The sequence below is a fragment of the Clarias gariepinus genome, chromosome 16 (genome assembly GCF_024256425.1).
Source record: "Clarias gariepinus isolate MV-2021 ecotype Netherlands chromosome 16, CGAR_prim_01v2, whole genome shotgun sequence".
NCBI lineage: Eukaryota > Metazoa > Chordata > Actinopteri > Siluriformes > Clariidae > Clarias > Clarias gariepinus.
The window spans coordinates 22,767,672-22,783,890 of record NC_071115.1 but is presented as its reverse complement, the minus strand read 5'-3'; the positions used below and the strand labels follow the sequence as shown (position 1 = coordinate 22,783,890).

At 37.7% G+C, this 16,219-nt stretch overlaps 1 protein-coding gene across 2 annotated transcripts in view; it reads left to right on the top strand.

Annotated features, from left to right (window-relative positions):
* Positions 1-221: 221 nt before the first annotated feature.
* Positions 222-16,219, top strand: part of crlf3 (cytokine receptor-like factor 3) — a 28,160-nt gene continuing 12,162 nt past the window's right edge. Inside the window, exons 1-2 of one of the 2 annotated variants that reach the window (XM_053515384.1) lie at positions 222-308; positions 12,349-12,466. In XM_053515384.1, the coding sequence (XP_053371359.1) occupies positions 12,350-12,466 (117 nt within the window). In that variant the 5' untranslated portion in view covers positions 222-308; position 12,349. Of the gene's footprint in view, positions 309-5,387; positions 5,491-12,348; positions 12,467-16,219 lie in introns of those variants that run through there. The other variant, XM_053515385.1, reaches the window with a different exon arrangement.

Sequence of the window (16,219 nt, the reverse complement as noted above, 5' to 3'; positions counted from 1 at the left end):
GCAATAATCTAATCAAATCTCACGATTTGAATCAATGTCGCTCGTTAGACACTTCTCGTGCGCATGCGTAAAAATAAGCGCATGCGTAGTAGAGATCTGATCTGGCGCAGTCACAGCGGAACGAGAGAACGATTACGAATTATCTGATTGGGCACGAAGGTAAAGAGGCGGGGTTTAAATGAAGCTATTCGGGCTGGCGATTGGCTGTTTGCATTAAACAGAAAACATCTCCCTCGGAGTTGCTGGTGAGGCTGTGCGGTGAACGTCAATGGAGGAGTTGGGGTGCTAAAAGTTAAAACTTCCTGAAGGTAATATCACGATCTTATGTTATCTACAGGCTTTTATTGATATTAGTTCATAAGTGTACATGTCAACATTTATCTTGAAGAAAGATCCTGATGTAGAGAATGAACGGCAACTGGCAGATCCGGAGTGAAACTGATAAAAGTCATGTTTAATTTGTGTTTTCGTCCAGAAATCTGTGTTAAATTAACAGCGCCATTTATTACTGTTTATAAATCTATATAATCTAATAGTGTGTAAAAAGATCTAAACTAAGTGCAGTCTAGCAGCATGCTGCCCTTTATTCTGTGTTGTTTTGGGGAAGTTCATATTTTTGTCTGTTTTAAGCGAGTATGAACATGTTCAGGGTTGGGCGAAGCTGCTCAGTTAACTAAGATCAGGCTGGCTTTATAACACAGTGTTATTCTGTTAAGATCAATGATTTCATTCTTTGGAGAGATAAAAAAAAAAAGATTAAGGCAGAAAAAAAAGATTAAGGCAAGACACTACATGTGGGTTTTTTTTTTCCAATAGTAGATATCAATCAATCTTTGCAAGTGAATGCTGAAAGTCTCATGCATGTATTTTATATTACATGTCTTTATGCAACTTTATCCAATTTAATGACATGAAGTAATTGGAAAGTGGGCGGGGCTTAAACACCTTAATGCCATGAATGCATTTTTAAGATGAAAGTGAAACAAACATTTTTTTGTTTGTTGATAGTTTAATTTCAAGACATATTTAAGTTTAAGATGTATTGCAATGTATCAAATATTGTATTTGTGTAACACTTAGACCTATGACAGCATGGGCATGTAACATGTGGTTTGTCTGTCTTTACCAGCTGTTGATATTTTTGTGATTGAGACAGGATCTTCTTGCACGGTCTTGGAGATGACACACATTACATTTGGGTAGAATTGTACATATAGTCTAATTGAGGTTTACCCATGCCTCGGAGGCGTAACAGAGTTGCTATGAGCTCGGCCTGACATACTGTACCAGTTTTCGACATGAGGTTTACCCATGGCACCGCCTGTGCAGAGATCTTGACGCCTACGTGACACTGTTACCTGTGAATAGAGTGAGCGGTCAAATCCCTATCACTCCTTATGCTGCTCCAATGTAACACCTAACACACGCTCACAGTATGACAGAAATGTTGATGATGACGCTGCCTACTGTTAAATTGAGGTGGAACGCCTATGACAGGAACTACCTGTGCAAACAAACAAACGGAATTTCTAACAGAAAACCCTTTTGATCTTTATTGTTTTTAGGGTTAGTGTGATTTCCTACTGCATTAACTTCTTGATAGAAGGAGACATAATAATTACCAGATAAATAATATAAAATATTAATATTTTTTCATTTTTAAACCAAAGATCACACTCATTAGGGGAAAAAAAGGAAAAATTGATTGCAAAATTTAATTAAACACATTTAACACATGATATAAGAAGTACGGGAATGACTAGTGGCCACAGATATGATATTATCAGGAAGCTCAGATTCCAATTCGATTTGTATTGCAATTCTATAGGTATTGCGGTTTTTATAAATATTCCAATTCTATATTACTTGTTTTAGAGTTGGTTACAATTCTAACAAACTTGGCAAATCTTTGCTCCTGGATGCTGTACCATTGTGCGAATAGTCTGAGCGCACCACCTGTAGGATTGTAAAAAATGATTAAAAAAAATAGAAAAAAATATTTTATATTTAGTGTGGTGATGCATGCATTGCCATACAAATTGAATCATGATACATAACTGAATCAACTCCCCTTCATCTCCACTACCTGACTACGTTTACACGATCAGGCTTTTCATCGTCCTTTGGACCACACCCCAAAAGTTCATTGTTCTCTATCAGCCACTAATGAACATTTATTTTTATTTATTTTTTTTGGCATGGATGTCTTTTCAATGTTTGTATAAATTTAATTGAATTTATAATCTACAGTAGGGCAAGTTTAAAAAAGTAGTTTTTCAGACACATGTATTCCAATATTTTGTATGTGTTATCAAAGTAATATCAGCAAGTGCAAGAGCGTTAAATAATTTGAAGAAAAGTCAAATTTTGATTCTAGCAAAAGGCATTATGAGCTGTAAAAGGAATTTGCAAAAATATACACCACAATCACATTGAGTAGCTATGCCTTATTGTAATTATAAGCTGCTAAATTTTAATAGGCTCTTTGTGGGCATGTTTGCTGTTTGGTATAAATGATTTTCTCGCCAACAGTGCAATATATTGCTATAAGGAAGTACAAAACGGTTTCCCACAAATTTTCCTGGGTCAAATGGGCATGATCCCATGAGCAGTTTTTAATTATAATGCTACTGGAATTTTTTTCCTGATTAAGTCTACCAAGCTTTGTTTAAATTGCACTTTGCTTTCCGAATATATAGCTATCAACTTAATTTTGTTGGCTAAAGATTATGTCCATTAAATTCCATGCTAATCGGAGTAACCTTCTAGGTGTTCACATTCATAATAATAGAAAAATTAATTTAGGTGTAAATGAGTGGGGATTATAACATTTGCTTTGTCTCAAGAATATTTTTTTGGGAAAAAGTGGCCCTTTATTTAAATTCAATGTTTGTTTGTTTTTTTTGTTGTAAAAACATAATAAAAATCATCTGATTATAGCAGGGCTCAGTATTAGGCAAATACAACCTCGGACAAACAACAGCATATCATTTTCTTATATGTGCCACTATTTTCTTTTTTAAAAAATGGAAAAAAAAATTGATCAGCAGGTGTGCAGATAAAAGCAAAGGTTTTGGCAGTTTGCTGGTCTTGAGCAATCAGGTGTGTGTTTACACAATGCCAAGACATAATCATTGGTCTTAGAGAAGCAATTATTGCTGCACATCAATCTGGTAAGGATTATAAAACCATTTTCGAACAATTTGGGGTTTAACTTTCTACAAGATTGTTCTCAAGTGAAAAGCATTCAAGACAATTACAATTCTTACCAGGAGTGGACGTCCCAGCACATTTACCCCAAGATCAGACTCTGCGATGCTCAAATCAATAGATACAAATATAAAAGGACACAAGTTACATCTCAGACACAACAGGCCTCACAGTTGGAAGGAGACTGAGCAAGTATATTTTTTTGGGCGGGTTGCCAGGAGGATGCCTCTTCTGTCTAAAAAGAACATGGAAACACAACTGAGTTTTTCAAAACTGCATCTGAACAAATCATAATGCTTCTGGAACAATATCCTATACACAGATAAGACCAAAAGGGTTTTTTAGCCATGTTTGGTTTTCAAGAGGCCATCTGTCCAACAGCTAAAGTTTGTGTGATCATGTAGCAGGACATTGATCAGATGCACACAAGTAAATCTACATCAGAATTGCTGGAAAAGTAAAGAATCAAGTTTATGGAATCGCCTGGTCAAAGTCCAATTGAAATGCTGTGATGGGATCTTAAGAAAGCTGTGCATAAGCGAATAGTCAAAAATCCTAAATGAACTGAAGCAACGCTGCAAATAAGAATGGGCGGATGGTCATATGGCTGATAAATCATACAGAAAATTATTATTTTAAGTTATTGCTGCTAAATGTGGATCTACGAGCTATTGATTAATTGGGGTACTTAGTATTGCTTTTTGTATATATAATTTTTTTTATTTATTATAATTTCATTTTGACTTTATTTTTGCCTAATATTAATATCAGCCACTATTAGATAATTTTTATACAATTTTTGGACAAAAACATGTAGAATTGAAAAAGGATCACTAACTTTTATACACGACTGGATAGTTAAGATGGAGACGATTATAATCTGAGCAAACTCAAGATGGTTCCTCCATCCACTGCTAGGACCCATAAAAATGGTGGACGTGACCAAGATTGTTCTTTCTCAATATAGCGTTTTAATATAACCATAATATAAAAATGTAATGCAATGCAAATCTATAAAGATTCTTAATGGAAAAAAACAAGCTAATGTTCTGTACATGTTAACAACTCCTATTAATAATAATAATAATAATAATAATAATATTATTATGTACTGGACCACATGAAGGTTACCTCACATGCTTGGTATTATACTAACTGACACTGATTTGGGTTAAGGAAAAAAATATTACAGTATTAGGACTTACCTTACTAGGCAAACCTAGCATGATAAATAAAATGTGTTCAAACATGATGACCTAACGTTTGTCGCTGTATAGCTCACACCTGATCTGGTTGTAGAAGCAGATATTTGCTTTTACTTAACTCGCAGGCCCTGGTGGTTTTCCCAGTGTAGCAGGCATTCAGCATTTTTATTCATAACCATCCTAACTCTGACTACATGTGTCTGAAATGTATAAAATGCTAATTTATTCAGTAACATTGGAAAAACCAAACCACTCTTACTGTCACTGCAAAGATATCTGGCGTGTCCGAATGGGAGTCTGGATGTTCGGTAACCACAAGCGTGCAAAGATTCATGAAACAGATGACAGCCGGTTACTGCTATGATTGGAAGAAGCATCTCTCTTTCTCTCTCTTAAACATACACACATACACACACACACGCAGGCTTGTTCATTTTACTCGAGTTTTCCCAAATCATTTGCTCAAAAAGCTCCTAATCTAAAACATTTGTAACCGCTGATTTTGGAAAAACGTTTCTCTGGGTGATTTTTAAAATAAAAAGTCATTAGGGTAAAAGATCTGCCTATAAAAGCACCCATTCACATTCATCCTCCCACTTCCCAAAAAGGCGGGGTACCATGTAAATAGCAGATTAAGAAATGAGTCAGGGCCGTTATTGGTTAAAATGATGTGCAAAACTGAAATTAAGGCTCTGATAGCTAAGGTACAAGTAATTTTTTAACATTAAGCACCAATTTAATTTAGACTACTACCCAAAGTGTGCTGTCTGAATCTTGCCATAGCACACACAGCGTCAAGTGCCATGCATTTACTTATACATGGATTTAGTGCAGTACACAAGACGTACTGTAACAGGCATTTACACATCCACCATATGTACTTCCTGGATTGTGGGTATTTAATGCAGCACTTTTAAAACCTCTGATGCTGATTGGTCTGAAAGTGTTGATTCATATCTATAACTCTATAACGGCAACTCTGAGAGTTGTGCCAGCTGTCACAAGATTATATTGGCGCCCTTATACTAATACAGTACTGTAGTGCTTCTTCAGTATGGACAAGCTGCATATTTAGGTTTGTGCTCTTAATTATTTAACAAAGAATCGTATGTAATTGTTGATATGGTACAGTTTTGTGTATGGCATTTTTTGAAAAGAAGACTTCAGCATCGATGCATTGCTTCTTTAGGTTTTCTAACAAGGGGAAAGGCTTCAGGACGGAGAAGTTTGTGGTTTTCCGGGTTTCTCAGTAACATGACAAGGTGCATTTTGTTCGCTTATTAACTTCAAAAGAGAGCAAAAAAAGAAAAAGAGAGAGGCTAATGAGGAAGGGACTGCTTATGGCTGTTATAATTTAGTGCACTAGACAGTGCTGTACATTCTCTGGTGTCAGGAGCAGGAAAAGTTAACGAGAATTTAAAGCATGTTCTGGAATGCTTCAGTAATTACAGTGCACTAGTGACATTTCGAATCTAGGTTGTTTTTCTACAGCTGTGCCAAATGAACACGTATCGTGTACAATATAGAGTACACACGTGTAAATATACATGCATGCACATGAAGTGCATTTTAGGTCACTACTTCCTTTAGTCATAAAAGCAGCCGATTGCATCATCGTCCTCTCAAGGGGGGATGGCGAACTGATCCGAGCTTTAGTTAGGCTATGAGTAAGCACATCATTTTTTTTGTGTGTGTGTGTCTTCTTCACAAAGTGAAGTGAATGTCTTTTTTCTTCTTCTTCTTATTTTTAATAACTTTTTTCCGATAATAATGCCTTATTTTATTACATAAGAAAGAAGATTGCTATAGGAATACAAATTTATATATATATGTGAATCTACGTTACATATCACATAATACACACTTGTATGAAAATTATCATTTTTTTTACATTTTTTTTCTTTTTTTAATATATTTTTTTAATTAAATTCATACACCTACAAAGTTAAAAAAAAACTCCTATACATTAAGGATTGCGAATTTCTTTGAACATCAAAAAAACAAATGGCATTAAAGCAAACATTTTTGTGTGTGAATATGAACAATCAGGTGCCGTGTCAGAACCGGTCTGTCAGTCTGGCTGGAAAATTCAATAGCATTCTCTCCGCTCCTGTGTGTTTTACTGGGAGGATAAACACTGGTGCGTCTGGTGTTAAAGCTTGGATTACTGAATCTGTACATTAAATGTATATATATATATGGAATAATTTTTTCGTCTAAATAAATAATAGATGAGAAGATGAATGCTAAAATTAATAACAAAGAAATGAATGAAGAGACGATGGAATTGTCTGGACGAGCCTGCGTCTGTGGGCGTTCACTGCTGACTGAGGCTGCACTCTGTCACTAAAGGTCTTTGTTTTCCTCTTTCTGCTGCTGTGTGTAGGGTATCAATCCATCAAATACGTTTGATGATGGTGCGAATACCACTGCTTTGACTTTGATACCGGTTCCTAAACAGTACTTCATTCTATACCAATTTTATCAAGGGAAAAAAAAAATTCATTTTATTTTACAGCCTTTTGGCATGTTTACACAGACTTAAAGTGCCTCATATCATTAAAAAAATTATGTTTATAAATTATGTTAATTATGTAAATTATGAAATTTTATGTTTCAACAACCAGGGATTTTTCCTCTCAATTTTTTTTCCATAAAAAAATAAACCCACAATTTAAAGTTGTCTGTTAACAGCGTTGTGTATGTACACCAGCTCAGGTCCAGATGTCCATATTTATGGCTTTAATTCATTGAGTTAGTTTCCTTAAATTAAACTAGTTTATGTTCATTTGTTCTGGTGAATTTCTTCTGCGAATCTGCAGGAGATTTTGCAGGACGTTTTATTACATTAGGTAAACTTTAAGGATGAGAGGAAGATGGCTGTGGTTTGTTCCTCTTGGAGTCGAAAACACAGGGCAACTTTTTCCCGACTGTTAAATTTATTCCACACACATCCAGATGTCTAATAATTTCGTCATGTTGCCCCTCTGGACAGCGATGTCCGTTTTGCATATTCAAGTTGTGTGCTGATTAAATCAATAAGGATTATCAAACTTTTGATTGCGTAGTCATTTTAACACCTCATATGCAAAGCACATCATAAAATATTGCAAAATTGAGCCCTGTCTCTGGGCGATGTAATTAACATGCTGGCTAAAGGACGCTGAGGGTACGTTTACACTGCAGGTCTCGATGCCCAGTTCTGATTTGTTGCCTACAGTATATCAGATTTTTTTGACCGTCTGTTTACACGTTCTTTCAACCATGACCCATATCCGATACACGTGTTTATACTTGCCATACCATCTGAAACATGCCGCATACTTAATGGGAGGTTCTTGCGCTACACACTAGCTAAGATAGACGAAGGTGAAGTATGCTTGACACTCTGCAATATATGCAAAGTTCGCAAACGTCTCCATGGTTTTAAAACGGAGGAGAAGGAAAAAAAATGGCATAATTACAGCCTGCGCATATGCTTTATTCACCAAATACTGATTTCTTAATGTTATTTAGCACTAATAAGCATTAAAATGGGGGTGGCAAGGGTGCTTTTCCTTTTCCATGTCACCTGCGATGTTAGAATTCCACACATGCTTCCACCAGAGAATGAGCACATATCTGATTTATATCTGATTTATTTCGACATATTAAGGAGGCCTGAAACAGATCTTGAAATATCGGAATGCATGCGTTTTTTTCCTGTTTACGCGGACATAGAACATATCCGATATGTGTCACATATGAGCAAAAAATTGGAATTGGGTCACATTTACCTGACAGTGTAAACGTAGCCTAATAAAATTTTCTCCTTAGGTATCAAACCTTGGTGCTGCATGACTAGATATTTTTCAGTGTTTGGTGGTATTTTGATCTCAGCCATAAAAATATGGATATTCTGTACCCTAGCTATAATTTAAACAATAATTGAGATGATGTGATGCTGTTGTGTTGAAATTGTGAAATTGTCAAGATTGGAGTTGAGGCAGGATGAAAAAGAAGGCTTTCACTTTCTTTTAAGCATCATAAAGACTCATAATAGAACAACACAAACCTAAAAGCAAACTTAAGCAAAAGAACCACGGTGAGGCTACAGGCTAGATGCGAATGCTAAGGCTAATGCTAACATATGATAACGGGGATAAGGAACTAAACTCACCAGGAAACAGAACAATGACAACATTAACAACGCAAGATTAAAAATATAGGTTTTAAATATTTACTGACTAATCAGAAAGTGATAAGGAAAGGTGATATGGTTAAGAATACATGGCTGTGTTGAAATGCATACTTGGAGTACTGAGGTCTGGAACAAAAGTTTCACAACACAAAAGGCAAAAGCAACTTAAAAACAGGAAGAAATGCAGGGAAAACCATGACCAATACAAGTTATGGAAGCTATAAATACCCGCTCCTTCACCAGCCTGTTTTATTTTTCTTTAAAATTCGTTGAGACACAAAGCTGCTTGCCATGTCACAGAGAAACCACAAAGTTCTTCTTCCTGTACAAGACTTTCCTGTAATGAAAAATGTAAAGAAATAGTTTTATTATAGACTTGACTTGCTAACATTGGTTGTGAAGCTTTTCCATAAGGAGTATCCAAACAGCTCAAAAGTTTCATGAGTAAAAATAATCAGCGACGCTCTGCACCTGGCCTAGTGCCAATATGCGTTGTATAGTCTTAAGACAGGAAGTGAATGTACCAACCAAGGAAGATTTCTTAAAACTCAAAGAATGGTATCTTCTGGTGGTGAAGTGGTGAATTGACCTTAATGAATGTGACAGAGTTTTCCTCTTGATGGGCAGCTACTGAAGCCATGCAGCCTATTTGATTGTTTTTTGGGGATCTAGGTATCAATGCGTAAGCAAGGATGTTATTTGCTAGAACCTAAGAGCTCTCTTTTGGGCCAGAGACCTCAAAGTCCATTAGGTAGAATGAGGTGTTGCCCCATCGTCCATACACTCAAGAAGTGTTCGGACACTATAGGTGGGCAGGCACTCCATTAGTCTAAAAAAAGGTTGTTTAGCTCCACATACTTGCTTGGTTTTGGTTAGAAGAGTTAGCAGGTTTGAGTACTACGGCATGAAAAGTAGATCTTTGATAAGAAGGTGGTAATTTAAGTTCGTCAAACTGCATTAACTTGTTTGATTATTAAAAAGGACCAATGAACAGAGGAGTTTACTTTAGGGATGGTAGTTTCAGCCTCATGGCCACTGATGTCTATTTTCTCCATCTGGCGTTGCTGTTGTTGAGGATGTGGATGACAATTTCAACTGGCCACGATCTTCTCTAGAGAAGTGAAGTTTTAAGCAGTCAAGCAGTTTTTGCATACTCTGTCAATCAGGGGTAGTTGTCACCTCGTGATTTATTTTATCACCTGGTTATTGGATTATAGGAAAAGGCCTACCAAACCCCAGACATGAACTAGACTCCCGACTGAAACAAAGTCTTTTTGGATACAGTAATGTCTTAAACAAATTGGTGGTCTTCATGATCAGTTTGGGGAGTGGTACTGGAAATGCTTGGAAGAAACAGTCTTGTGGTTTGAGGTGATTGCTGTTTGTAAATGAGCACAGATGGTATAGTCTTCCACAAACTTCTTAACATCAGAGAGCATTGATGTCCAACAAAACTTATTTTACACTACCGCCTTGGTTTGCTGGATGCCAATCCTCGGTCTTGATGCCAGTCCTCCTCTCGGAACCAATACAGGTCTTGATGAGCTTCTCCATGGCAGTGGACCTCTGTTAGATACACGGTTTCTGGTAACATACAGGACTTGAAGAACAGATTAAGATTAGGAGGCATGATGGGTGCATCACTTCTTTCACTTCCCTTCTTACCCTGACATGCCCATCAGGGTCAAATTGGACTCCTCAGACCACAAGACCTTTTTCGTATTGGTCCATAATCTAAGCTGTATGACTCTCTAGCAAATTAAAGCATTTTTCTTTTGATTAGTCTCACTAACAAGTGGTTTCCCCATGGCCACACAGCTGTTTAGTCCCAGTCCTTTGAGTTCTTTCTGCACTGGGAGAACTTTACTTTCACTATTAAATACAGCGGGAAAAATAAGTATTTGACACATCAGCATTTTTATCAGTAAGGGCATTTCTAAGTGGGCTATTGACACAAAATTTCCACCAGATGTAGCCCACAAGCCAAATATTTAATTCATACAAAGAAATCAGAACATTGAAGTATACAAGTTAAGTTATAATAAATAACGTAAAATGACACAGGGAATAAGTATTGAACACACTTTATTTAATACTTTGTAGAAAAGCTTTTATTGGTGATTACAGCTTCTAGACGCCTCTTGTATGGAGAGACCAGTCGTCTGCATTGCTCAGGAGTGATTCTGGCCCATTCTTCCACACAAACAGTCTTTAAATCTTGAAGGTTCCTTGGGCCTCTTTTATGAACTTTGATCTTCCGTTCTCTCCATAGATTTTCTATGGGATTTAGGTCAGGTGATTGACTGGGCCATTTAAGCAACTTGATTTTCTTTTTTTGAAACCACTTCATTGTTTTCTTGGCCTTGTGTTTGGGGTCATTGTCTTGCTGAAATGTCCACCCTCTCTTCATTTTCAGCTTTCTGGTAGATGGCAGCAGATTTGTATCCAGAATGTCTCGGTACATTTCTCCATTCATCCTGCCTTCAATAATATGAAGTCTGCTAGTACCCCTTGCTGAAAAGCAGCCCCAAACCATGAGGCTTCCACCCCAAACTTAACTGTTGGTATGGTGTTCATTGGGTGAAGAGCAGTGCCATTTCTTCTCCAAACATGGTGTGTAGAATGACTGCCAAAAATTTCAATTTTGCTTTTATTTGACCATAATATAGTCTCCCAATAATCCACAGGCTTCTCCAAATGCTGTTTTGCAAACTTTAACCGAGCCTTAACGTGCTTTTTGTTCTGCAATGGAGTCTTGCATGGATGCCATGGTGCCTCAGTGCATTGCTGAGTGGTTCTTGGCTCTTGGAGAACTCTCCTGATTATTCTTTGGACTCCTCGGCCAGGGATCTTACGTAAAGCACCTGATTGTGGTCGGTTTATGGTGAACTGATGCTCTTTCCATTTCTGGATAATGGCCCCCACAGTGCTCACAGGGACATTCTGGAAATGCGTCTATAAGCATTCCCATCAGAATGCTTTTCAACGATAAGATTACGAAGATCTTGAGAGTTCTTTGCTTTTACCCATCTTTCCTGTCTGCCTCCTGGGTAATGATGGGCGCAGGGTTTCTCTCTCAATACTGACAGATTTCAGGTGATCTCCTGGCTTTCTATGCTAGTTTGCACCTTGTTATCTTTGTGTTCAATACTTATTCTCTGTGTCATTTTACTTTATTTATTATGACTCAACTTGCATACTGTACATAAATGTTCTGATTTCTTTGTTTGAATTCAATATTTGGCTTGATGGCTACATCTGTTGGAAATGTTGTGTGCTGATGTGTCAAATACTTATTTTTCCCCGCTGTATAGCTGTGATTTTGTTATTAAAATTTTTTTTTTTTTTTTGCAGTTTCTTTTGTTTTAGACAGTAAGTCAATGTAATGACGGGACGAATCCTTAAAATTTTGGGAGGGCGCCCTCTGGTGGTGTGGTGGTACTGATTTTTAAAGTAGTGCCATGGACGAGTGTTTTTCAGAGTAAAATGGTGCAGTAGAATCAGCTTCATCTAATCCTGGAATATTAACGGAAAGTAAATATTTAAAGTATACTTGCCTGTTTTCTTAATCATCTGCCTCACTGTTTTTTCAAAGCTCTGACTAGTCAACACCCCCACTGCAGAAACTCGCTAGTTACTAGTTGTTTGAAGGCTGCGCTGTGTGTGTGTGTGTGTATACATTCTATTAGCTGTGTACGTCTGTGTATGGTCAGTAACGGATGACCACGTGTGTGTTCTGTCTCTTGTGTGTAGGATGTCTGTGGAGGCAGAGTCATTGCTGCAGGAGGTGAAGGAGTGCATAGAAGCAGCTCAGAACTACAGGAGCGAACTGCAGCAGAGATTACAGGGACTGAGCCAGGCACGCAAACAGGTAAACACATACCACAGTGTTTCACAGGGCATCACTGAGTCTTTTGACCGACCAGAGGAACTGTGATCTATGCACTAGTTTCAAGAACCTAATAAAATAGCTTTTGTTTAAAAAAAAAAATAGTAATAAAAAGAAGATGAATACAATCAAGAACACGACAGTTGCAACAAGCTACTGTTACGTTGTTAATGCAAACATGATAAGCAATGCTATTGTGCACTTTTTCTGTTTGCACGAAAAAAAACTTTGCCGGTTCCCTGATTTTACACTGTCTACACACACACACACACACACACACACACACACACACACACACACACAGACACAGTGAGTTAGTTTATGCAGGTAGAGTTTAATGCACATCATGTGTGTTTAAAGAGGCATGAGCCTGACCTGTCAGCTGTTCATGTGTAGCTAAATGGTGTGTCAAGGCATGGCTGGCTGTGCACAGAAGACTTTCTCAAAGTCTCTTTGGTGTGTGCTTGTATATGGGTGTGTGTGTGTGTTGTCTCCAGCAGCTTCCTTTTAGAAATGCTCTGCTTATTGAGCGTAAACAACACTGTTATTTCCTGTGGAGATCTCTCTCTCTCTTACACACACACACACACACACACACACACACACACACACACAAAAATTGTATCTACAGTACATGCACATGTACGTCTTTTTTTCCACGTTCGCTCTGTTCAGCATGCAGATACAACATAATAATAATAATAATAATAATTTTAAATGCACAGATTGAAAAATATATATATATACACAGGACAACTCAAAAATTTGAACACACCTTTTAATTCACTGTTTTTTTGCTTAGTGATTTCTTTTCTACATTCTAGAACAATACTAGATTAACAATACTAATTAACAACCAGCACCTCAGATTAGAGCCGTTATGAAGACTTTACAGATCATGAGTAGCAGATACATAAGGTGTCACACAGACAGAGAAGGTGTGCAGGAAAAAAGACTTTTGCAATGACAAATTAATATATATATATATAAAATAAAACGAACTACTAAATGCCTTTTACATTTTCACAAGGTTATTGGACAACAACTTGGTTCCCGGTTCATTATTATTATTTTGTTCAAATAAAATCTCACTGAACATGAAGATTTAACAAGAAGGCCATCGTGTGCTTCCCTTGAGACAAGAGCGTCCTACACTGCTGCACATGCACCCCTAGGGGTCGGAAATAAAGAGCACATGATTGTCCAGTGCCGCTACCGTTGACGTGAATGTTCACCCCTCCCTGTCGAAAGCTTGCGATCTCTGGATTATAACGCGAATGCCTTTGTTTCACCACTCTGGTGTGTAAAGGGCCTCCGTCTTAATATCTGTAAAAGAAATGGACGCAATATGTTAGCCCATCGTTGTACGTACAAAATATCTGGCAATCAAAAACAAAATGAAATCCAAACTTTGCTCTGAGAATATCAACTGCATATACTCCAGCATGCCCTGCGATGGATTGGCACCCTGTCCAGGATGTACCATGCCTCGTGCTCTAAGTCTCCTGGGATAGGCTCCAGGGCCCCCCACAACCCTGAATACAGAATGAAGCGGTTTAGGCGATGAGTGAGTGAGCATATTCCAGCAATACCAGTAACCAGATAAAACAACATAAAAGCTGCTGATCGGGACAGTCACTGTGAACTTATATTCACACACAAAGGTATTCACAAGAGGGTACTACATTCGCAGAGAAAAAGAGTGCCAGCTCTTCACTTCTGAGAGCACTGACCACAAAGACATGCCAGCTTTCTTTCCCGTTACTTACCATGGTCTACACAAAGAGAAGTAAGAAGAGATTTAGGAGCAACAGTTATAACTATTATCTTAAATTCTGTCAATATTTCCGTCTTTAACAAGAGCAATAAAAATAGTACCGCTCACTCACTCATCGTCTATACTGCTTTATCCTGTATTCAGGGTCACGGGGGGCCTGGAGGGTCCAGTCCATCGCAGGGTACACACACATGCACACACTTATTCACACACTGGGCCATTTGGAAACGCCGAATGGCCCAGTGTGTAATAAATTAGCCTAATCTGCATGTCTTTGGACTGTGGGAGGAAACTGGAGTACCTGGAGGAAACCCACCAAACACGGGAGGAACATGCAGGGAGGTGCAAGGCGACAGTGCTAACCACCAAGCCACCATGCTGCTTTAGTATACATAAGTAATGTAAATAATAATGGTAATGCATGTTATTTATATAGACACCTTTCTAGTTAACCAAGCTGTTACCGTCCAAAATTCCAACAAGAAATAAATAAATAACATTTAAATAGCTAATAATAATAAAACAATGTTTAATAAAACAGTTGACTGTGTTGTCACCTAAAACAGATCAACTCATAACTCATGATAATATTCATAATTATGGATAGGACAACAACAAAAAAAACCTTTAGTCATGTATCGTGATTCTTTTGTGTGGCAATTCATATATCGCCACACTGAGTCCAAAATTTTATTACATTTTTTAAATAACTTTTCAAAAAACCTGGATATACAGTACTGTGCAAAAGTCTTTTGCTAAATTTGCAAAAAGCATATGCAGATACATATGGAACAAGCAATCAGTCAATCAATTAATCAGTAAACAAATCTCAGAAAATGTAAGTTAAAGTTAATGAATGAAATTGGCCTGACAACACTTTAAGGGCCCTTTAGTGTCGGGTACAATTTGTGCAGGTTTATAAGGAAATCAGTTTATTGAGCATCCCGCAGAACCACACACAGTTCCTGGAATTCATGCAGTCGCTTATTAGTTCAGGACTGGAATTTTCTACAGTTTTCTGCCTGAGCCTTCAATAACGAAACTGGACTCCATATGAATTTAAGCACATCTTCTGTTATATTGAACTTCCTTGAACTGCAAAACAATCCCTTCTATCTGTTATCACCCAAATGAGGATGGGTTCCCTGTTTAGTCTGGTTCATCTCAAGATTTCTTCCTATTGTCATCTCAGAGAGTTTTTCCCTACCAGACAAAAGACTTTTGCATATAATGTGGTGGAACATCGAAGGTCCTCTATAATCCTGCAGGTGGTGCACTCTAAACTGCTCCCACATTGGCAGAACAGCATCCTCTGTGGTAGAAGCAAATCATTAATTATTAAGTTTCTTTGAAATTGTAACAAAATCTGAAGAAAAAAAAATATCACTCGGAGATTTTTTAAAATCGTGATACTGAATCGCAATACGGCTCAAATAGGCACCTTGATTTTGTTATAATAGCAGCAGCAGAGGCAGGCTTAAGGGAAGCTCGGTGTGGGGTGTGTTCACGGGCCAGTGTGTGTGAATCTAGGAAAGTCTATCTGGAGGTAAGTGGGTAAGGTGCTGTATATGCGAGTGGAGTTGTAGTCATGTGTAGGTAGGAACCACCTTATCAACAATCACTGAATTTATTATTCTTAAAAGGTGCATGAAACATTTGACCCTGTCGTGTAGGGTAAGTGAGGATGTGTGTGTAATCAGTTTGTACTCCAGCCATGTTATCTGTGTTATTTTAGGCTTTGTGTTTCCGCTTCCTGCTCAGGACAGACAGCGTTATCTCTCTCTGCAGGCATACACGTACACACGCATGGAAAGACAGACAGACAGATACTGACGCACGGCCTGCGGGAGAACGCATCACATTTGTGACGAATGGTCCAACAGTAGCTCCAGGGTGTGTGGGTGTGTGTGTGTTTGTTTGGAAGCTGGATCCTCCTCATTCCAGACATTGATAGATTG